The sequence below is a fragment of the Petromyzon marinus genome, chromosome 19 (assembly GCF_048934315.1).
Source record: "Petromyzon marinus isolate PM22_M1 ecotype Great Lakes invasive population chromosome 19, UKy_Petmar_22M1.pri1.0, whole genome shotgun sequence".
NCBI classification, from domain to species: domain Eukaryota; kingdom Metazoa; phylum Chordata; class Hyperoartia; order Petromyzontiformes; family Petromyzontidae; genus Petromyzon; species Petromyzon marinus.
Window position 1 is genome coordinate 7,382,091 of NC_133685.1, and position 15,540 is coordinate 7,397,630.

The 15,540-nt window shown below is 44.5% G+C and overlaps 1 protein-coding gene across 6 annotated transcripts in view; it reads left to right on the forward strand.

The window, feature by feature from the left end:
* LOC116943884 (tenascin-X-like) overlaps positions 1-12,950 on the forward strand; it is a 156,527-nt gene extending 143,577 nt beyond the window's left edge. For all 6 annotated transcript variants that reach the window (XM_032957190.2, XM_032957195.2, XM_032957191.2 and 3 more), the window contains 10 exons: positions 594-683; positions 1,533-1,712; positions 1,841-1,930; positions 2,846-3,573; positions 6,417-6,576; positions 7,762-7,929; positions 9,258-9,383; positions 9,823-9,929; positions 10,455-10,589; positions 12,128-12,950. In XM_032957190.2, the coding sequence (XP_032813081.2) occupies positions 594-683; positions 1,533-1,712; positions 1,841-1,930; positions 2,846-3,573; positions 6,417-6,576; positions 7,762-7,929; positions 9,258-9,383; positions 9,823-9,929; positions 10,455-10,589; positions 12,128-12,157 (1,814 nt within the window). In that variant the 3' untranslated portion in view covers positions 12,158-12,950. The remainder of the gene's footprint in view (positions 1-593; positions 684-1,532; positions 1,713-1,840; positions 1,931-2,845; positions 3,574-6,416; positions 6,577-7,761; positions 7,930-9,257; positions 9,384-9,822; positions 9,930-10,454; positions 10,590-12,127) is intronic.
* The last annotated feature ends 2,590 nt before the right edge of the window (positions 12,951-15,540 follow it).

A 15,540-nucleotide genomic window follows, 5' to 3' on the forward strand; every position in this document is an offset into this window, starting at 1 on the left:
AGTTTATTTCAAAAGCAGTGTTTATTTATTCATACTCTCTTGGATGTTTGCATAACTAAATTAACATATTGAGAACGTGTGTGTATGTATATAATCAGATTCCCGCTCACTGCCAACACCGGTGATGAATATTTGAACTGGTCCTGGTCTTCCCCGAGGTCAGGGGTCGGCAACCTGCGGCTCCGAAGCCGCGTGCGGTGGCTCTTTAAATAACTTTCTTAATGACGTTTTTCATTAAGGAACGCCATCTCGTATTAACATTGCATTGCGGCTCTTGAAATATTGAGGTTTTTTTTATATATATACAGAATTCGAAAAAAAAATGGCTCTATTTGGGATTTTGCTTGCCGACTCCCGGCCTAGGTTGACTCGGCCTCCAAATGAGGAGCTGGTGCAGTGTGAACACATCGCCACAAGAGAGACAACGGCAGCCGGGCGTGGTGCTGTGCAGGCCTTCATAGGTGTTCGCTAATAGCACTTGCCCCAAAAGTCTTTAAAGGCTATATGGGAGGAACCTTTGTCTTTGTCTTCTGTTATTGTCTTTTAAGATGTGTGATGTATACATCTAAAATGCATTTTTATTTATATTTTAGATCTGCTGCCAGGCATTCACTACACCATAAGCATCTATGCCGTCAGCGGAAACACAAGAAGTCAGCCTGCTACAGTGACCGCTACCACAGGTAATAATTACGTCCCCCAGCTTTGCGGTCTTGCGTGTGTGTATATATAATAACTGAAGAGTGGTAGTATAGCTGTTAGCTCGCTGCGCTATGAACCCGTCGGCCCAAGTTTGATTCCCGCTCACGGCCAACACCAGTGATGCTTATCTGAACCGGTCTTTTGCCTCCCCTAAGTCCACTCAGCCTCAAATGAGTACCTGGTGCAGTGTGTAAACATCGCCACTAGGGAGACAAAGGTGGCCGGGTGTGGTGCTGGTCACCCACCCCCTCGTGCGTTGCGCCAGCCTTCATAGGTGCTCGCTAACAGCACTTTCCCCAACAGTCTCTTTAGGCTATAGGGGGGGTCTTTGTCTATTCTCCTATAACGCCGCGTGTTTTCATAAGTCTAATTGGATATAACGCGATGAATGTATGAGGAGTGAACGGAACTACGTTGCGCGAGTAGGAATAAGCGGTCGTGCGGCTACCTCGGCGTAGCATCACATAAGGCGGGGGATGCTGCTGGATGCTTCTAGATGCTAGCCACGTGCCTCAGTCTGTTCACCCTGCGTACGCATCTCATGTGTTTGTCGCGGACTGTGCTTTACCCTATATTATCTATTATTTATTATAATGCTATTTTTCCATAGCACGGTGTTCTTCAGGAACGCAACCACCTCGTTGGCTGCTATAAATTTCCACATTCATGATAAGCCACTTCGTTGAGATAATTATTTACGATAGGCAAAAAAAGAAAGCTTCTAAATCTCAGTGGGCTTGACCTGGTAAAATAAAAACAATTTCGTAGCTTTAGTGATGCCAACGGAGTCGTTTCACGGACGAGTACTTTCCTGCCCCCCCCCCCCCCAGCCCTGGACGCACCGAAGGACCTCCGCTTCGACTCGGCCAGCCAGGACAGCATCACGTTCAGCTGGCAGCCGCCGCGCGCGCCCATCATGAGCTACGTCGTCACCTACTCGTCCGAAGTCGGCTCGCTCAACCGGCTCACGCCAGCTCCCGGGCCCAGGGACACCTCGGCCACCATTACAAGTAGCGGGAACAAAACGCTCAACACGCGGGAAGAAATGTTATAGCTTACTTTTAATATTTGGCTTTGGTAGATAAGAGTGAATGCTCGCCCACACACGGCTGATGTCGGCACCCCTCCCATTTCGCAGATCTCCAGCCCAGCACGCGCTACACCATCGGCATCTACGCCGTGCAGAACAGCATGCGCAGCGCTCAGCTCACCGGAAAGCACCGCACAGGTACCGGCGGCGAGTGGCCAGCGCCGCGACGCCACCGGCTAGCTCCTCGCCGTGTAACGACGGCATTCTGAGCCGTCGGGCGAGTGAAGTAGCGGTGGTGAAATGCGTCTCTGTGTGCGTGTGTGCGATTCACGTCTGCAAATGTATTAACCCGCTCGGTAAACCTTTTATAAACACTTGTAAACGAAGGGCATAGCTCCATGGTAGGCCATGTACTGTACCTTTCTCGGTACATTGCCTACCCAAGCATAGTCCTTGAGACCTTTTTCCACCCTCCCACATCCCACTTGAACATGTTTTAATATATTGAAATAGTTTGTTTTATGGTTTAATGTCTCCCACTGCCAGTGTTTATAAGTTTATCTGTGGCGTTTTACTTTATCAGCTGGTACAAAATCTATATATTAAAGCCCTAGTTTGTAATTTATATTATCTTCAATGCATTGATGACCACAGGATGCAGGCCTGCACATATACTGTATATTAAGGCCTGTAAAAATACATAGCAGCCTTTTATTACCAGATCTGCTGTGTAAAGATGTGTGTAAACTATATTTTACTTTGTCATTCTTGTCATCAATGGACAATGCATATGGACATGTGAATGAAATTAATATTTCATGTGGAGATGTGTTGAATGAACTCAACATTTCTATGTTTTCTGTTGCTATACAGCAACTACCTTATTGAAATGATGCCATGTAAATTAACATGGTTAAAACTATATCATTAATATATACACAAACTCTTGGGCTTTAATAAAAGCTTAAAATTGCTTTATTAACGCAGTTGTTTAATCACTGATCACATGGTTATGCGTACACATGTGATCTGCTTGCTTCTTTGTTAACCCTTAAACCACATTCGCCCCTCTTCCCCATTCCCTTCTCCAATCCACATTGGTTTTTTGTGCAGAACAAGAGCTGCAGCTACCGCAGTTGGCTACTAGACCGCCAAACTTTCCCGCCCGATACATTCCCCCGTTTTTAGACATCCCTACATCCTCCCAGCATTCGTCCACTGTCCTGGAGAGAGACCCGAACAGCGAATCGCGTAGCACGCGATATTACACACGACAAAGGTCTCTGAACAACAGGCAGAACGGCAGGCCTCTGTCCGGGCAGAGGCCTGTCAGCGATTTTCTCACCGCCCTGACACCGAGGTTCGTAGACGCGACGGACGAGCACAAGCCTGCGAACGCGCAGTTCAAGCCGTCCATCCTCGGTCAGCCAGCAAACTCGCAGACGACCAGGCGTATCATTCCCGGGAGGTTCATGAGACCCGACGAGCTGGCGGAGAGCGCCGTCACTCCGTCGTACGAACCACAGGCACACCAAAGAGGTCGGCCACAGTTGGGGTTGCATCCAGAAGGACAGCAGCCCCTGTTCGGTAACTTCCGTCCTTTCAAAGCCAGAGTCGCTGGGATTGATAGCCACTCGCCAGACAGGAGTGCGGCTGGCTTTACGCCATCTGAGGTGGTGTTCATGGACCGTGGCCTGGTACCAATCAAGACTGAGGACAGAATTCTGGGCCCCCAAGAAGCTGCAAAGACTCTGACCACTATCAGCTGGTCTCCGCAGCCACAGGCGTCTGAGTACCTATTGTCCTGCTACCCACTCAGCGGAGAGGGAGAAACAACACAGGTAATATTTTTGTTGTTCTTTTGTGGTTTATATCAAACAGCACACTCGACAAAAAAAAAACAGCATTATCCTGCACTTAAATACACATTACGGCAATTTCAAGTGTCGCGTTGATACAAATGTATTGTGCTTATATTTTTTATAATTGGTGTTTTTTTTAAATCTTATTTATCTGGTTTGACATGGTCACTGTAAGATTGTTCCCGTTAAACCTGTCCTCTGACGTCTAGTCAAGCAAATTTATTAGCAAAATTTTTTTGGGAAACATGTGTGATCGTCTTATTTTCAATGCTGCACATCTTATAGCATCGGTTTTTTTACTAAAGAGCACGCAGTTCTATTCATCGAGTCATAAACTAGCTTACGAGGAATCTCGCAAATATCAGCCACATTACTGCATGTATTTCATGATAACATTCAGCTCTGGGAATCTATGCAATTAATGCACTAGCTTAAGTATCAATATTGTTCAATCAATGCATTACTCCTCCCCTGGTATTATTGTTTATTAGTTTCCTTCTTGTGCGTGTATAACCATAAAGATTATTAATCTCCTCGGTCTGCTTCCGCCAACGATGAATCGCCTATTCCTGATTTATCTCTTTCAACATTTCCCCTTCTCCTATCTCCCCCTTGGTAACCATGCCAAGCATCTTCAACCTCCCTGAATTTTGAATCTTCGTTTGTGCTTTTGGAGGAGCTGGGCTGCAGGCCCTCTTCTCAGCCATGACACTTTTAAAATGTCCCTCTTTGTTTTATGATTTCAAATTTGCTACCTCTTGCAAAGGGCCTTGCAATGCTTCTCTGACACTTCATGTTATTGCAAAAATTTCTCCTACCTCTACTTGTCTAAAATACGACATCGCCTCTGACAGCGTTGCTATTCTTAATTGCGATTCTGCAGTAATGAGGTTGTGATCTTAAGCAATATCTGCAGCTCTCTTAAATTCTACTCTTGAAAGCAGGGCACCTTTGCAGTCATCCTTTGTAATCGGTGCTGGTGATGACCACGTCATATTGTCACCATTCTTTTGGAACTGGTTACGACATTGCTGCCGGAAAAAAAAAAAACTTTAGGTAGTCTATGTTCGTAACGTTACTCTTCCTATTTCCTGCTGGCCTCACGTGTCCCCATTATGTATTGCAGCTGCTCAAAAGAAGGCCAGAAAAATTGTCTTCGCAGCAAATAGGCGTAGTGGTGAGAGGCGTTCGGAGAATATGGCAAGGGAACCAATTGTGGATAGAGCTGCCATAGAACATTTAACTAAAGTAGGATGTTTAGCACAAAATAAAAGTAATTGCTGCATTAAATTTCGTCTTCCCTATATTTGTGGTAATTTTTTGGGCAACAAAAGCTTTCATAAGTTACCAATACTGTGAAATATGGGCACCACAGTGTTGAGATGTTAACTACCTCCCGCCTGGTATACAGGAGCGCGTGGGTTCGATCCCGAAGTTGACGCCTGTTGTATATTTGGAGTTTGCGTGTCTCTCTTCCCATGGTTGCGTGGATATTTCTCCGGGTCCTCCAGTTTTTCCCGACACATTTAGAATCTTGATTTAAAGCTTTCGTGACTGCAGTAATTCATATTCTTAGTTTTTTCGGTAAAGTCACGTTGAAGAGAAACAACAAAATAAAAAAATATATATAAAACAAAAAAAAATTCTCACGACGTTTCGACCATAACTCAAACGGTCATCCTCAGGTGTGTTGGTTTGCATAAATTTATTTTTAAACGGCGCATTTATTTATTTATAAAAAAAAACGTTAGCGTCACGCGCAGCGATTTGGCAGTTTGCCCAGGACTAGTCCATCTATATTTTGAAAAGAGGAGGGGGGAGACGAATTTTTTTATAATGTATGCTGTCTGAAAGCCACTAAGCGTGAACAATCAAATTTATGCAAACCAACACACCTGAAGATGACCGTTTGAGTTATGGTCGAAACGTCGTGAGAATTTTTTATTGTTATATATATTTTATTATTTTGTTGTTTCTCTTCAACGTGACTTTACCGAAAAAACTAAGAATATACATTTAGAATCGACATGCATTTCGAGTATTTGGCTGCTAAAAAATTCCACGTGATAACCCACTTCATTGGACTATCATGTGTGGCCAGGTCGCTTCTGAAAAATATCTATAGAACTCCGTGGCCCTTAACTGGTAAAATTTAAATAGTTTAATATAATATTTTTATTGATTCAAATATTTCGCTTGGAACATCTATTGTTCAGGGCATCAACTGACACAAATAGTCAATGTGATGACACCTCTACAAACATATTTAACCTATAACTTATTCAGTGTGAATGTATTCAACGAATATCACAGCCAGCCAAAACTTCAACCAATTCATACATAACACTGAACTAATGTTCTGCATGTGGAGTGTTGACACTGCATGAAAGTTGCATTCGAGGGAAGCGGACAATTTGGAATTATCCATAAAATCGTTGTTTTTTTTCGGTTAGATCGCGTAAATATAAATGTGTCGTTAAACCCGACGGCACCCTTGACAGCCAATTAGTAAGGTTTGTAACGTAAACAAAACATGCCGATTTGTTATTACTTCCGCACACCGGTGTGTTGGAGTGTAAACCCACAAACTTTACCAATTTGAGTACTGTGAATTTCGCCGGTAATTACAACAACCAGCGAAATGTCGTTCTCAAATTGTAAATGGGGGTTTACTCTCCAACACCGGTGTGGTGTGAAGTAGTAACGCTAATTGCAAGCGGTCTCATCAGGCGACAGCCAGAATTGTGGAGAAAACCCTCCTTCCGTTTCGGTCTTAAATAGATGGGCGGGTGGTAAATGTGATGTCGTCACTTGTGAGCCAGATCCGCGTGCCGGCTGGCACTTCGAGCGCCACGCTGGCGGGGCTGGCGGACGGCACGCAGTACAGCGTCGTGGTGGAGGCCCTGCAGGGCACGCAGCGCTACCGCGTGCACGAGGAGGTGGTGACGGCACGCGCCGTCAGCAGCCCTCACGAGGGCGTAGGTACGGTACCGCAGCCAGGGACGTCTATCTTCTACGTATGTACAGTCTGTTGTGGGGAGCGGTGGTGTGGTGGTTAGCACGCTGCGCTACAAACCCGGCGACTTGCGTTCGATTTGCCGGTCACGGCCAAGACCGGTGACGATTATCTGAGCTCTTCCTGGGCCTCCCCTAGGTCGACTCGGCCTCAAATAAGTACCTGGTGCGGTGTATAAGCATCGCCACTGGGGAGACAAAGGCGACTAGGCATGGTGTTGGCCGCCCACCCCCTTGTTGTGCTGTGCCAGCCTTCATAGGTGCTCACTATAACAACACTTTCCCCAACAGTCTCTTCAGGCTATAGGGGGATCTTTGTCTGTTTTCCTATAACACTGCGTGTTGTTTTCATTAAGTGAATTGGATATAACGCGATGAATGTATAAGGGAACACTTTTTTTATAACGCCGAGTAGGAATTAAGCAGTTGTACACAGCTGCCTCGGCGTAGCATCGGACAAGGCATTGGGATGCTGCTGGATGCTTCTAGATGCTACCCACGCACCTCAGTTTTTGTTCAGCCTGCATACGCATCTCACGTTATCGTGGACTGTGCCAGTTAGGACAGGAGGTGCGAGTGGTTAAGGAGGAGGGGTTTGGGTAGGAATAGTAATGGGATTTGGGGTCGTGATGGGGGTAGGCCTGGTTGTAGCTGTGGGGCAGGTTGATGGAGTAGCAGTAGAATGGGCTCGGGAGAAGAGATGAGTTTTAAGGGGACAATGGAAGCAGGTTATACAGTTGTCTCTTATTCCTGCTGCTGCTTAAAATAACGTGGCCACAATTTTGAGCAGTGCTCTAAAGCAAGGCTGTGTGTGCATTACTTGTGCAGCATGGTCATGTCATGTTACACACATGGCTTGCTGGGAGGACTGAACTTAAAGGTCGTAATGTCACCTTTTGTTGTCTACAAAATAACCATCTGTGGGTACAATTACCGATGTTTGTTTCCCGCCTGCACTCATTTTTTCTGTCTGACGCATTTCTCATGATTTGCAGGAAGAAGAGCGTTAGTCGGTTGAATACGCGCACCGGTTAGGCGTGGAGCCGATCCCCAAATCCCCCCTCCTGCACGCTGTTGCTGACCGTAGAAAAAAATCGTCTAACTGTATTTAAAGGACTCCTACTACCTTTCTGAATTTGACGTGTGGCGCAGGGGGCCAGGGATCTATGACGGAGAGCGATGAAGACCTGTGCTTGGACACAGCCACAAGTATCTACTACTCGGTGGGCCAAGAGTGGGAGCGTCTCTCCGAGAATGGCTTCATGCTCTACTGCCGCTGCTTGGGCTTCGGCAATGGCCATTACCGCTGTGATTCGTCGCGTGAGTGAGCCCCTGCGCGCGCGGTGGTTCCCAAATGTGAACGCAGGGTCTGCCAGAACCGCACTGAACCTAATTGGTCAGCGTGTTCAGCTGAAGGGTTAACAAAGCTCTCGGTTATTCGACGTAGAGCCACGGAGGAAACTGGGGGTATAGCGTGCCGAGTGTGTAGCTATTGTAGGGGCCCATTACCGAGCATGAGGATCGAGCAATACACCGTTTAAATGACGTATTAGTTTATGACCAGGCCCTGTGACAGGAAATATTCACTGGTAAAGATGCAGCTGCAATTGGCTCTTCAGTAACCGAGGCCCTCATGCCTGTCAGCCTCCAGTCATCCTCTAACATTAGATGTACTAAACATATAAATATTGAGTGAACTCTTTCAGCAAGTACCAACATTTGTAGAAATGAGTAACAGTTGCAAGATAAATATATAACAGTAGCATACGGCAGGTTGTAATTAATGTCTAGGTTAAACAGTAATATAACTATTTTGAGTACATGCTTCCATTTGGCATCCATCCTGGCATATGTCTTGAGGTCGGGACCAGTGACTGTAGGCTCGGTCATGGGCAGACACAATAACAATAGAGTAGACCAATGGGGAACCGTGTTTGATGTTATATTAAGAAATTACGCTGCGACTAAATTTGGGAACCACTAACCTAACGGTGCTTGTCTAATGGGAGTCCGATCCCAGCTTGCCTGTCCTCACGGTGAACACAATGAGTCACATTGCGGTTCTGCAAAGCTTTGTTGGAGTCATTGCTCGCCCCAATGAACCCATGTGTATACTTCCATGACCATATGCCTCCTTGAGAGTCTTAGAGAGCCATATGGTTATCACAGATATACATAATGCTCATTACTGATTTGTGCAGTAGAATTGTGGTTACCGGGAACGTATGAAGTTTATGAGCACACTATTTCTCATTTCACTCATGATAGATTTTTTGTGATGTATTCTAGGTGACTTTTTTATTGTAGTTTGTAAAGAGAGTTTGCATTGCTTGACTATGCAGGAATAGTCGGACATTTTCAGAAATCATGTGACGTAAAAATGTAACAATGTTTGCAATGGTATCCATATATATAGACATGGATACCACTTTGTGGGGAAGTCAACAGTGGTTTTCCTACGCACAGACTTAGCCCCCACCATAGCAATGTGGAATTTCCACCACTGTCCCAGGGGGTTGTTCACAAGAGATGAGCACGTACGTCTCAAAGCTCGTTCCAGCAGGAACTCGCTTCGACATGTACGCACTCTGTAGCCAGTAACCTCTGCCGTGTAAACAAGCAGCTCCCTTTGCTGGGCAAATGTGCAGGTTGGTGCCACGACAATGGTAAGAACTACAGGGAGGGCGAGACCTGGGACCGCCCGGCCGACAACGGGCAGATGCTGACGTGCACGTGTTTGGGCCGCGGCAAGGGGGAGTACAAGTGCGAGCCGCGTAAGTGCCATGCCCGCTTCCTGTTTGCGAGCAGCCCAACTGTTTTGCTCCTTGTGCTGGGAGCTTTTTAAGTCGTGAACAAATACTGCAGTGTGATTTGAACTTCAGATTTAATAAACAAGATGCATCTTTAATCTATTTTTGTTCCCCCCCCCCTTCTTCCTCCCCCCCCGCCCGCTCCCTTTCTTCAGTAATTTCTTTCCTCGCCTTCCCCCTCCTATATAAAAGTACACATGCCCCACTCGCGGTCCCCACTCGGTGGGGCAGCAGCTAGGCCAGTCTGCCCCCTTCTATGAACTCAGCAGCACAGCGTTTGGGACTTGTGTCCGCGGAGTTTCTGTACCCCCCTCCCCTACGCTACGGTTTGTGCTTTCTACCGGGCTCCTATTTAAACGCAATACAAAACATAAAAAAACATATTTTTTTGTTGCTAATGCAGATGAGGCGTCGTGTTACGATGAAGGGAAGATGTACCAGGCCGGCGATCAGTGGCGCAAACTCTACCGTGGTGCTATGTGCACCTGCACCTGCCTGGGAGGGCAGCAGGCAAGAGCGCCACCACCAGCCTGCACTCACTGCACACTGCCACTGATTCACATCCAGCGACGTTCAAATCGAGCGCAGCACGCTCGTCAATAAGACTGGCCTTAAAAGGGAAATATATCATAGGTGAAGTTTCGAGATATGGCCCCCCGAAACTACGATTGGCACGGATGTTTACGCACGATCCGAAAGACATTCTACATACATAAATTAGAACGTGACTACATATATATGCTATGAAGAAGGGAAATTGCCTGAATCTTCACCGGTTACATTCGTTTTCCTTTTAAGGCCACAGTGTTTTTTGATGAACGTGTGACGTCTCTTGTTATTTGTGCTTGTGCACCACTGCCCAACGCGGCGTCGCCAAACAATTTAACGTTCAAACGATTGTCGACTTGAGTGACTTCCTTTTTATAATCGTGGAAAATTTGAATCGTACGCTTAACGTGACTGAGAAAGCATGCCCCCCCCCCCCCACCCGAGACATTGTCCAACGTGGCACGGCCGTGCTTGTTGTTCTGGCAGGGTTGGCGATGTGAGGAATGCCGTAGTCCCAGCGAGGAGGATGCAGGCAGCAGCCACACTGCTGCAGCCTCCCACTCGTCTTCTGCTTCCCAGGGAGTCTTCTCCCAGTACATCCAGAGTGTTCGCCGGAGCGCTGTGAGTACTTCCCACGCCACTGTAGGACAAATACAAGCGCCATTTTTGTGAATTAGACTGTGGGCCAGTGCTTGTCAATCCTCTTCCGGTTTTTTTTGTTTCTAAAAATAAATGCAACAAAAAAATATCTTAATTAAAATAAAGTCTAGGGAGCTACCCCATGGTGTAATGGTTAACACACTGGACTTGCCATCCAGAGGTCACCGGTTCGATTCTACCTTCCGGCACAGCAGTTGCAATCATGGGGCAAGGTTATCAATCTGCCTCTGCCCCAGCCAGTAATATAAATGGGTCCACTGCAGTTAGTTGAATTGGGAGGTTTCGCGTGGGGGTCGAGTTGACCAAATACCTTTTTTGAGCGCGCTCCCTCTAGTGGAGGCCCAGATATGTCTCGGATGTCCAACACAAGCTTGAAGCTTAATTAAATTCGGAAAAAACCTTTTTAGAATCGACAAGCGGTAAAGGTTGCAGTTCTGCAATTGGAAGGAGGCGTTACCCTCTGCTAGTTTTTGTTAGTCACTCTCCACAATTGTTAGTCACTCTCCACAATGTTGAATTTGTTGAATTTTCTTTCAACCGAGTTAACCCCCCCCCTTGCCTGGACCCAACATGATTCTGAGAACTAAACGCATGAATAATGAACATCAATATTTGAACCAGTTGTCCATTTTGTGAGGTATACAAACGAGCTAGTAACTACAAGCGAATAACAAACAAAAAAATCAACGGACGCTCTGCATGTGTAACATAATGTGTTTGCGCTCGCTGGTTACCCTTGTTAACCACTGTTTACGATCAGTGAGTTTAGAAAGGTATTTTATATCATTCTAGGTTACCATATTGATTTAAATGTTCTCGTACTTAATTTTTTTGGCAGATTCATACATGGTTGTCAGAGCATGTTTTGTTTGCGTGTACACCACAAGTACTGTGTGTGGTTAATGCAGACTTGATTCCTTGCAAAAGGTTTATATTTGCTGTTTGCACATTTTAACACATCCTGTTTTCTTGCCAGAAAGGGTAAAACCCTATTATATATTTTTATACATGATTATTCACCAATAACTGTCACGTATGATGTGATGTCACACATTTATAAATTGCCTCACGTACCCCGTGGGACATTACCACATACCCGCCTGGTTGAGAACCACTGGTTTAGAGGGCCCCCTCTACAGGGTATTAGGGGCCTACTTTTCCACGCCTCGGAAGAGGTGTTAAAATCCCGTGTAACCGTACTGCAATTGTTGCCACTAGAATGTATACGACTTGCAAGTCTGTCACCTAATTGCTAAAGATTCAAACTCGCGTTGAACAAACCCCAGAGAGGGGGGGGGGGGGGTTAGGTTTTCATCTGGGCTGGCATTGCCTTTTTACAATGACTCGCAATATGCGAGGAATGATTTTGGATTTGATTCTTTGTATCATGTCTCTGCTGAAATGTGAAATTTGGATGACGTCATAAAAAACTAGTCATGTTTCGTGAAGAAAGTGGTTGGCTCGCGACACTTTTCAGTATTTCTTTTGTTTCTTTACAGGGAACCAACTGTGCCTTCAATTGCAGATGAGAGACACCTTTTGGGCAACTAGCCCCATCCAAAATCCCCTCGCCCATCCTCGCAACCGCGTCGTCCACGCGTGGTAAAATATGGAAAACCTACTTAAGCAAAAAAAAAGTCGGATTGAGCTTCCACTTCCAATGTTTTTAATCGTTAAAAGGCAGAATTCAATGTATGGGACAAGTAGCGTTCTTGAAATAAGTCTGCAAGGATCCTTAAATCAGTGGCCATACCGAGGATGATCTTTGCTCGCTATGAAATGTAACAATTTTCAGAGCTGAGCTTTAAACCTGCCCGTGGTATTAAGGCAGGGACACAGCAATAAATAATAGCAGTGTTTGAAATTGCCTTTTACCATTTTAATTTGTTATCTGCGCCGTGACGTTTGTTGGAGATTGTTTTTCTATCAAAGAACAACATCCAATGATCATTGTGATCACCATTGACAAGATAGTGCTGAAGTGATTTGCAGTGAGTTACTTTTTAAGGATTTTTGCTGTAAGTATTAATCTCACGTGCTAGATACGATTCACTTGCTTATTTAACCAATTTAAGTGATTTAGTTTCACCTGCAGTAGGCCTATGCCTTTTTAGCTTTTGTGTATTTTGAATGTTTCTTTACAGTGAAAGGTAAAGAATACACCACCAACGGTAGATGTTAGAAATCCACGTGGAGCTTGCAAACTAAACACTGTTTACTAAAAACAAGTTTGATGTTTTAAATTACTTTTTTTTAATGCCTTACATGTTACCTTTGTCTTTGCTTTTCTAATGGAAAAAAATAAATGTTTTTTCTACTTTTGTTTGAAGTGATATTTATTTTTTATTTTGGAAAAAATGCAGATTTTTACATCATAAAATTAACGTAGCACATGAGAATACAGTATACATTTTTCCTCACCGGTGTCAATTTGACATCACCGTGAAGGGGTTAAACCCTAGAGATGGGAACAGAAGTAAGCAGAGCTTCTTGGCTGAAATAGGCCTTCCCTCAAATCCATTTATTGACTGCCTAAATTAAAATGGCAACATTTCAACATGTATTTTGTCACACTTTGGAGCTTCTGGTTATTGTCTTTAAACTACTTTTATTGTGTCTGAGCCAGTTCACATACAAAATGCGTTGACATACAAATCAATGCCACAATGAGAACGATCAGCATCACGCCTACGAGTTCTCTCCATAACCTGCCATAGAACATTAGCCAAGATGCCACTGCACTGCTAGAGTACAATAAGATCATGGCCAACACAACTACCAATACACCGGGACATCAGGATATGTGCCACCAAGCCGGGCAAAAGTCCCACACTCCATTCTGGAGTAATGCTGAGACGCTTATAAAGAGCAAAAAAGACGTCCGCGATTGGTGGCGTGAAAGTTGGATGGCCTGCAATGTCCTGGACAAGCAACTTTTTGGAGACCCGACACAGGAAGTACCTAGCTTCAGCGTGCAGAGAGAGCAATCCACTGTTGCTCAATTGCATTCAAATGGCACACAGAAGGTGCGGCTATTTCCTACACATAATAAATGAGTCGCCCTATTCTAACTGTGATGAAGCATGTATGTTAAACTTTTTTTTTGCACTCTACATAGCCAACCGTGCTAATCAGAGGTGTGGGGAAGCACAACAATATAAACACCAAAAGTAGTTCCACAGAAATGAGTTTTCAATCTAGATTTAAAAGTGCATAACTCCAGTGGCTTCCTAATATCGGAAGGAAGAGCATTCCAGACGGCCACAGAAGCCCAGATGAAAGCTTGCAATGCAAGTGACCGTCTTTGTTCATTGCATAGCCAAAAGCCGCTGCAAGGATGACGTGTATTCGCGTGATGGTGTATGCTCCTTGACGAGATCAGTGAGATATTGTGGTTCATTTGTGGCATGCACTTTGTGTAATGAGCGCAACCTTATAATGATGTATTTTTCCGGCAACCAAAAGCCAATGCAGCTCGCCGAGCACTGGACGGACATAGTCGGATCTTGCAGTACCCCGTCACGACACGTGCCAGAGAATTTTGTACATGCTGCAGCTTGCTAATGTTTTGCCATACATCCCCTAGAGTAGTGAATTGCAATAATTGAGCCTTGTCCATACATTGCTGCACGCAACTGTGTTGGCTATGTATTTATACAAGTATAACCAACCATTATGAGACCTCCTTTGCCAGTAACAAGATATAGGAATAGGTTTTACCCTTTTAATGTAAATGCTCACCCCGAGCCCTCAATACTCTGATACTGCACTGTTTTTGAGTTGTACGCCTTTTGGCGTCTTCTGGTCCAACACCAATGGAGACTAGGCTCTAAGAAAAGCCGTCTCGGGTGTGGACCAATCAAATTCAAGGACAGTGCATATTATTATCAGTTGTCTTTTTTTTTGTTTGCATTTTGACTGCTTGTGTTGTGGTTATTGCAAATATGATGCCTTGAATAAAGGTGTCAGTTTTTGTGCCAGTTAAAAGGGTAAAACCTATTCCTATATAACCAACCACTTCCCCATTACATGCAGGAGGTATTAACGCTACATATCAAGCAACTCCCGAAGCCATCAAATGCATGGCCAAAACTCAAAACACAGTTGCAATGTTTTGTCAGGTGCTTTTCAAATGCCGTACAAGCAGACTACTCTTCAAAATTAATTCTACGTGTTTATACTTCATAATAAGGCTTTAAAGTGAGTAATAAGCACAGCAAAGGAAAAGTGTTACTTCCTAATTGTATTCTGTAAGCTGAAGCATGTATGCAGCAGCGGTTGTCGTGTTGGAATGAGACGCTGGTCATTGCAGTTGATGGCCATGCATTCCATCCTTTGTGGGCGATTCGCTCACAAACCACATTAACATTCTCAGCATCAGAAAATGTCACATACCTGTCTCGCAAAACAATGCGTTGTTACCTGGTTTCTGAGCATTGTACGCATTTACTGGATCCACTGTTTGCGATGATGTGTAATTGGCAATCGACTCATTTGGCATACGACAAAATATTCGTTGAACTATTCAAGAAACGTTAACTTATAAAGGAACTAAATTAGCAATTATGAATAAAAAAACACCGTGCGCAATTATGTTCTAACGTTTAGACATTAATTATATTCGCTGCATTCTCAAAATTGTTCGACAGTTGGGATTAATTTGTAAGTCTTTGTTAATTACACATGCTACCTTAATTTTTAAAACATCTGAAAAAAGCACTTTGCTTCGATGTTTAATGTTGCAATTTGGTAATATTTATCTAAATTTAGGGGGAAAATTGGAAAAGCGCACTTTATCTTTAACGTTGTTTTTTTCTTTAGTGCCTACTGATGCATTACAGTTGCAGATGTGCACTCCTTCCGTACGGCTGATGTAGATGCAGAGCAATAACTACAATGTCAGGAGCAGTGG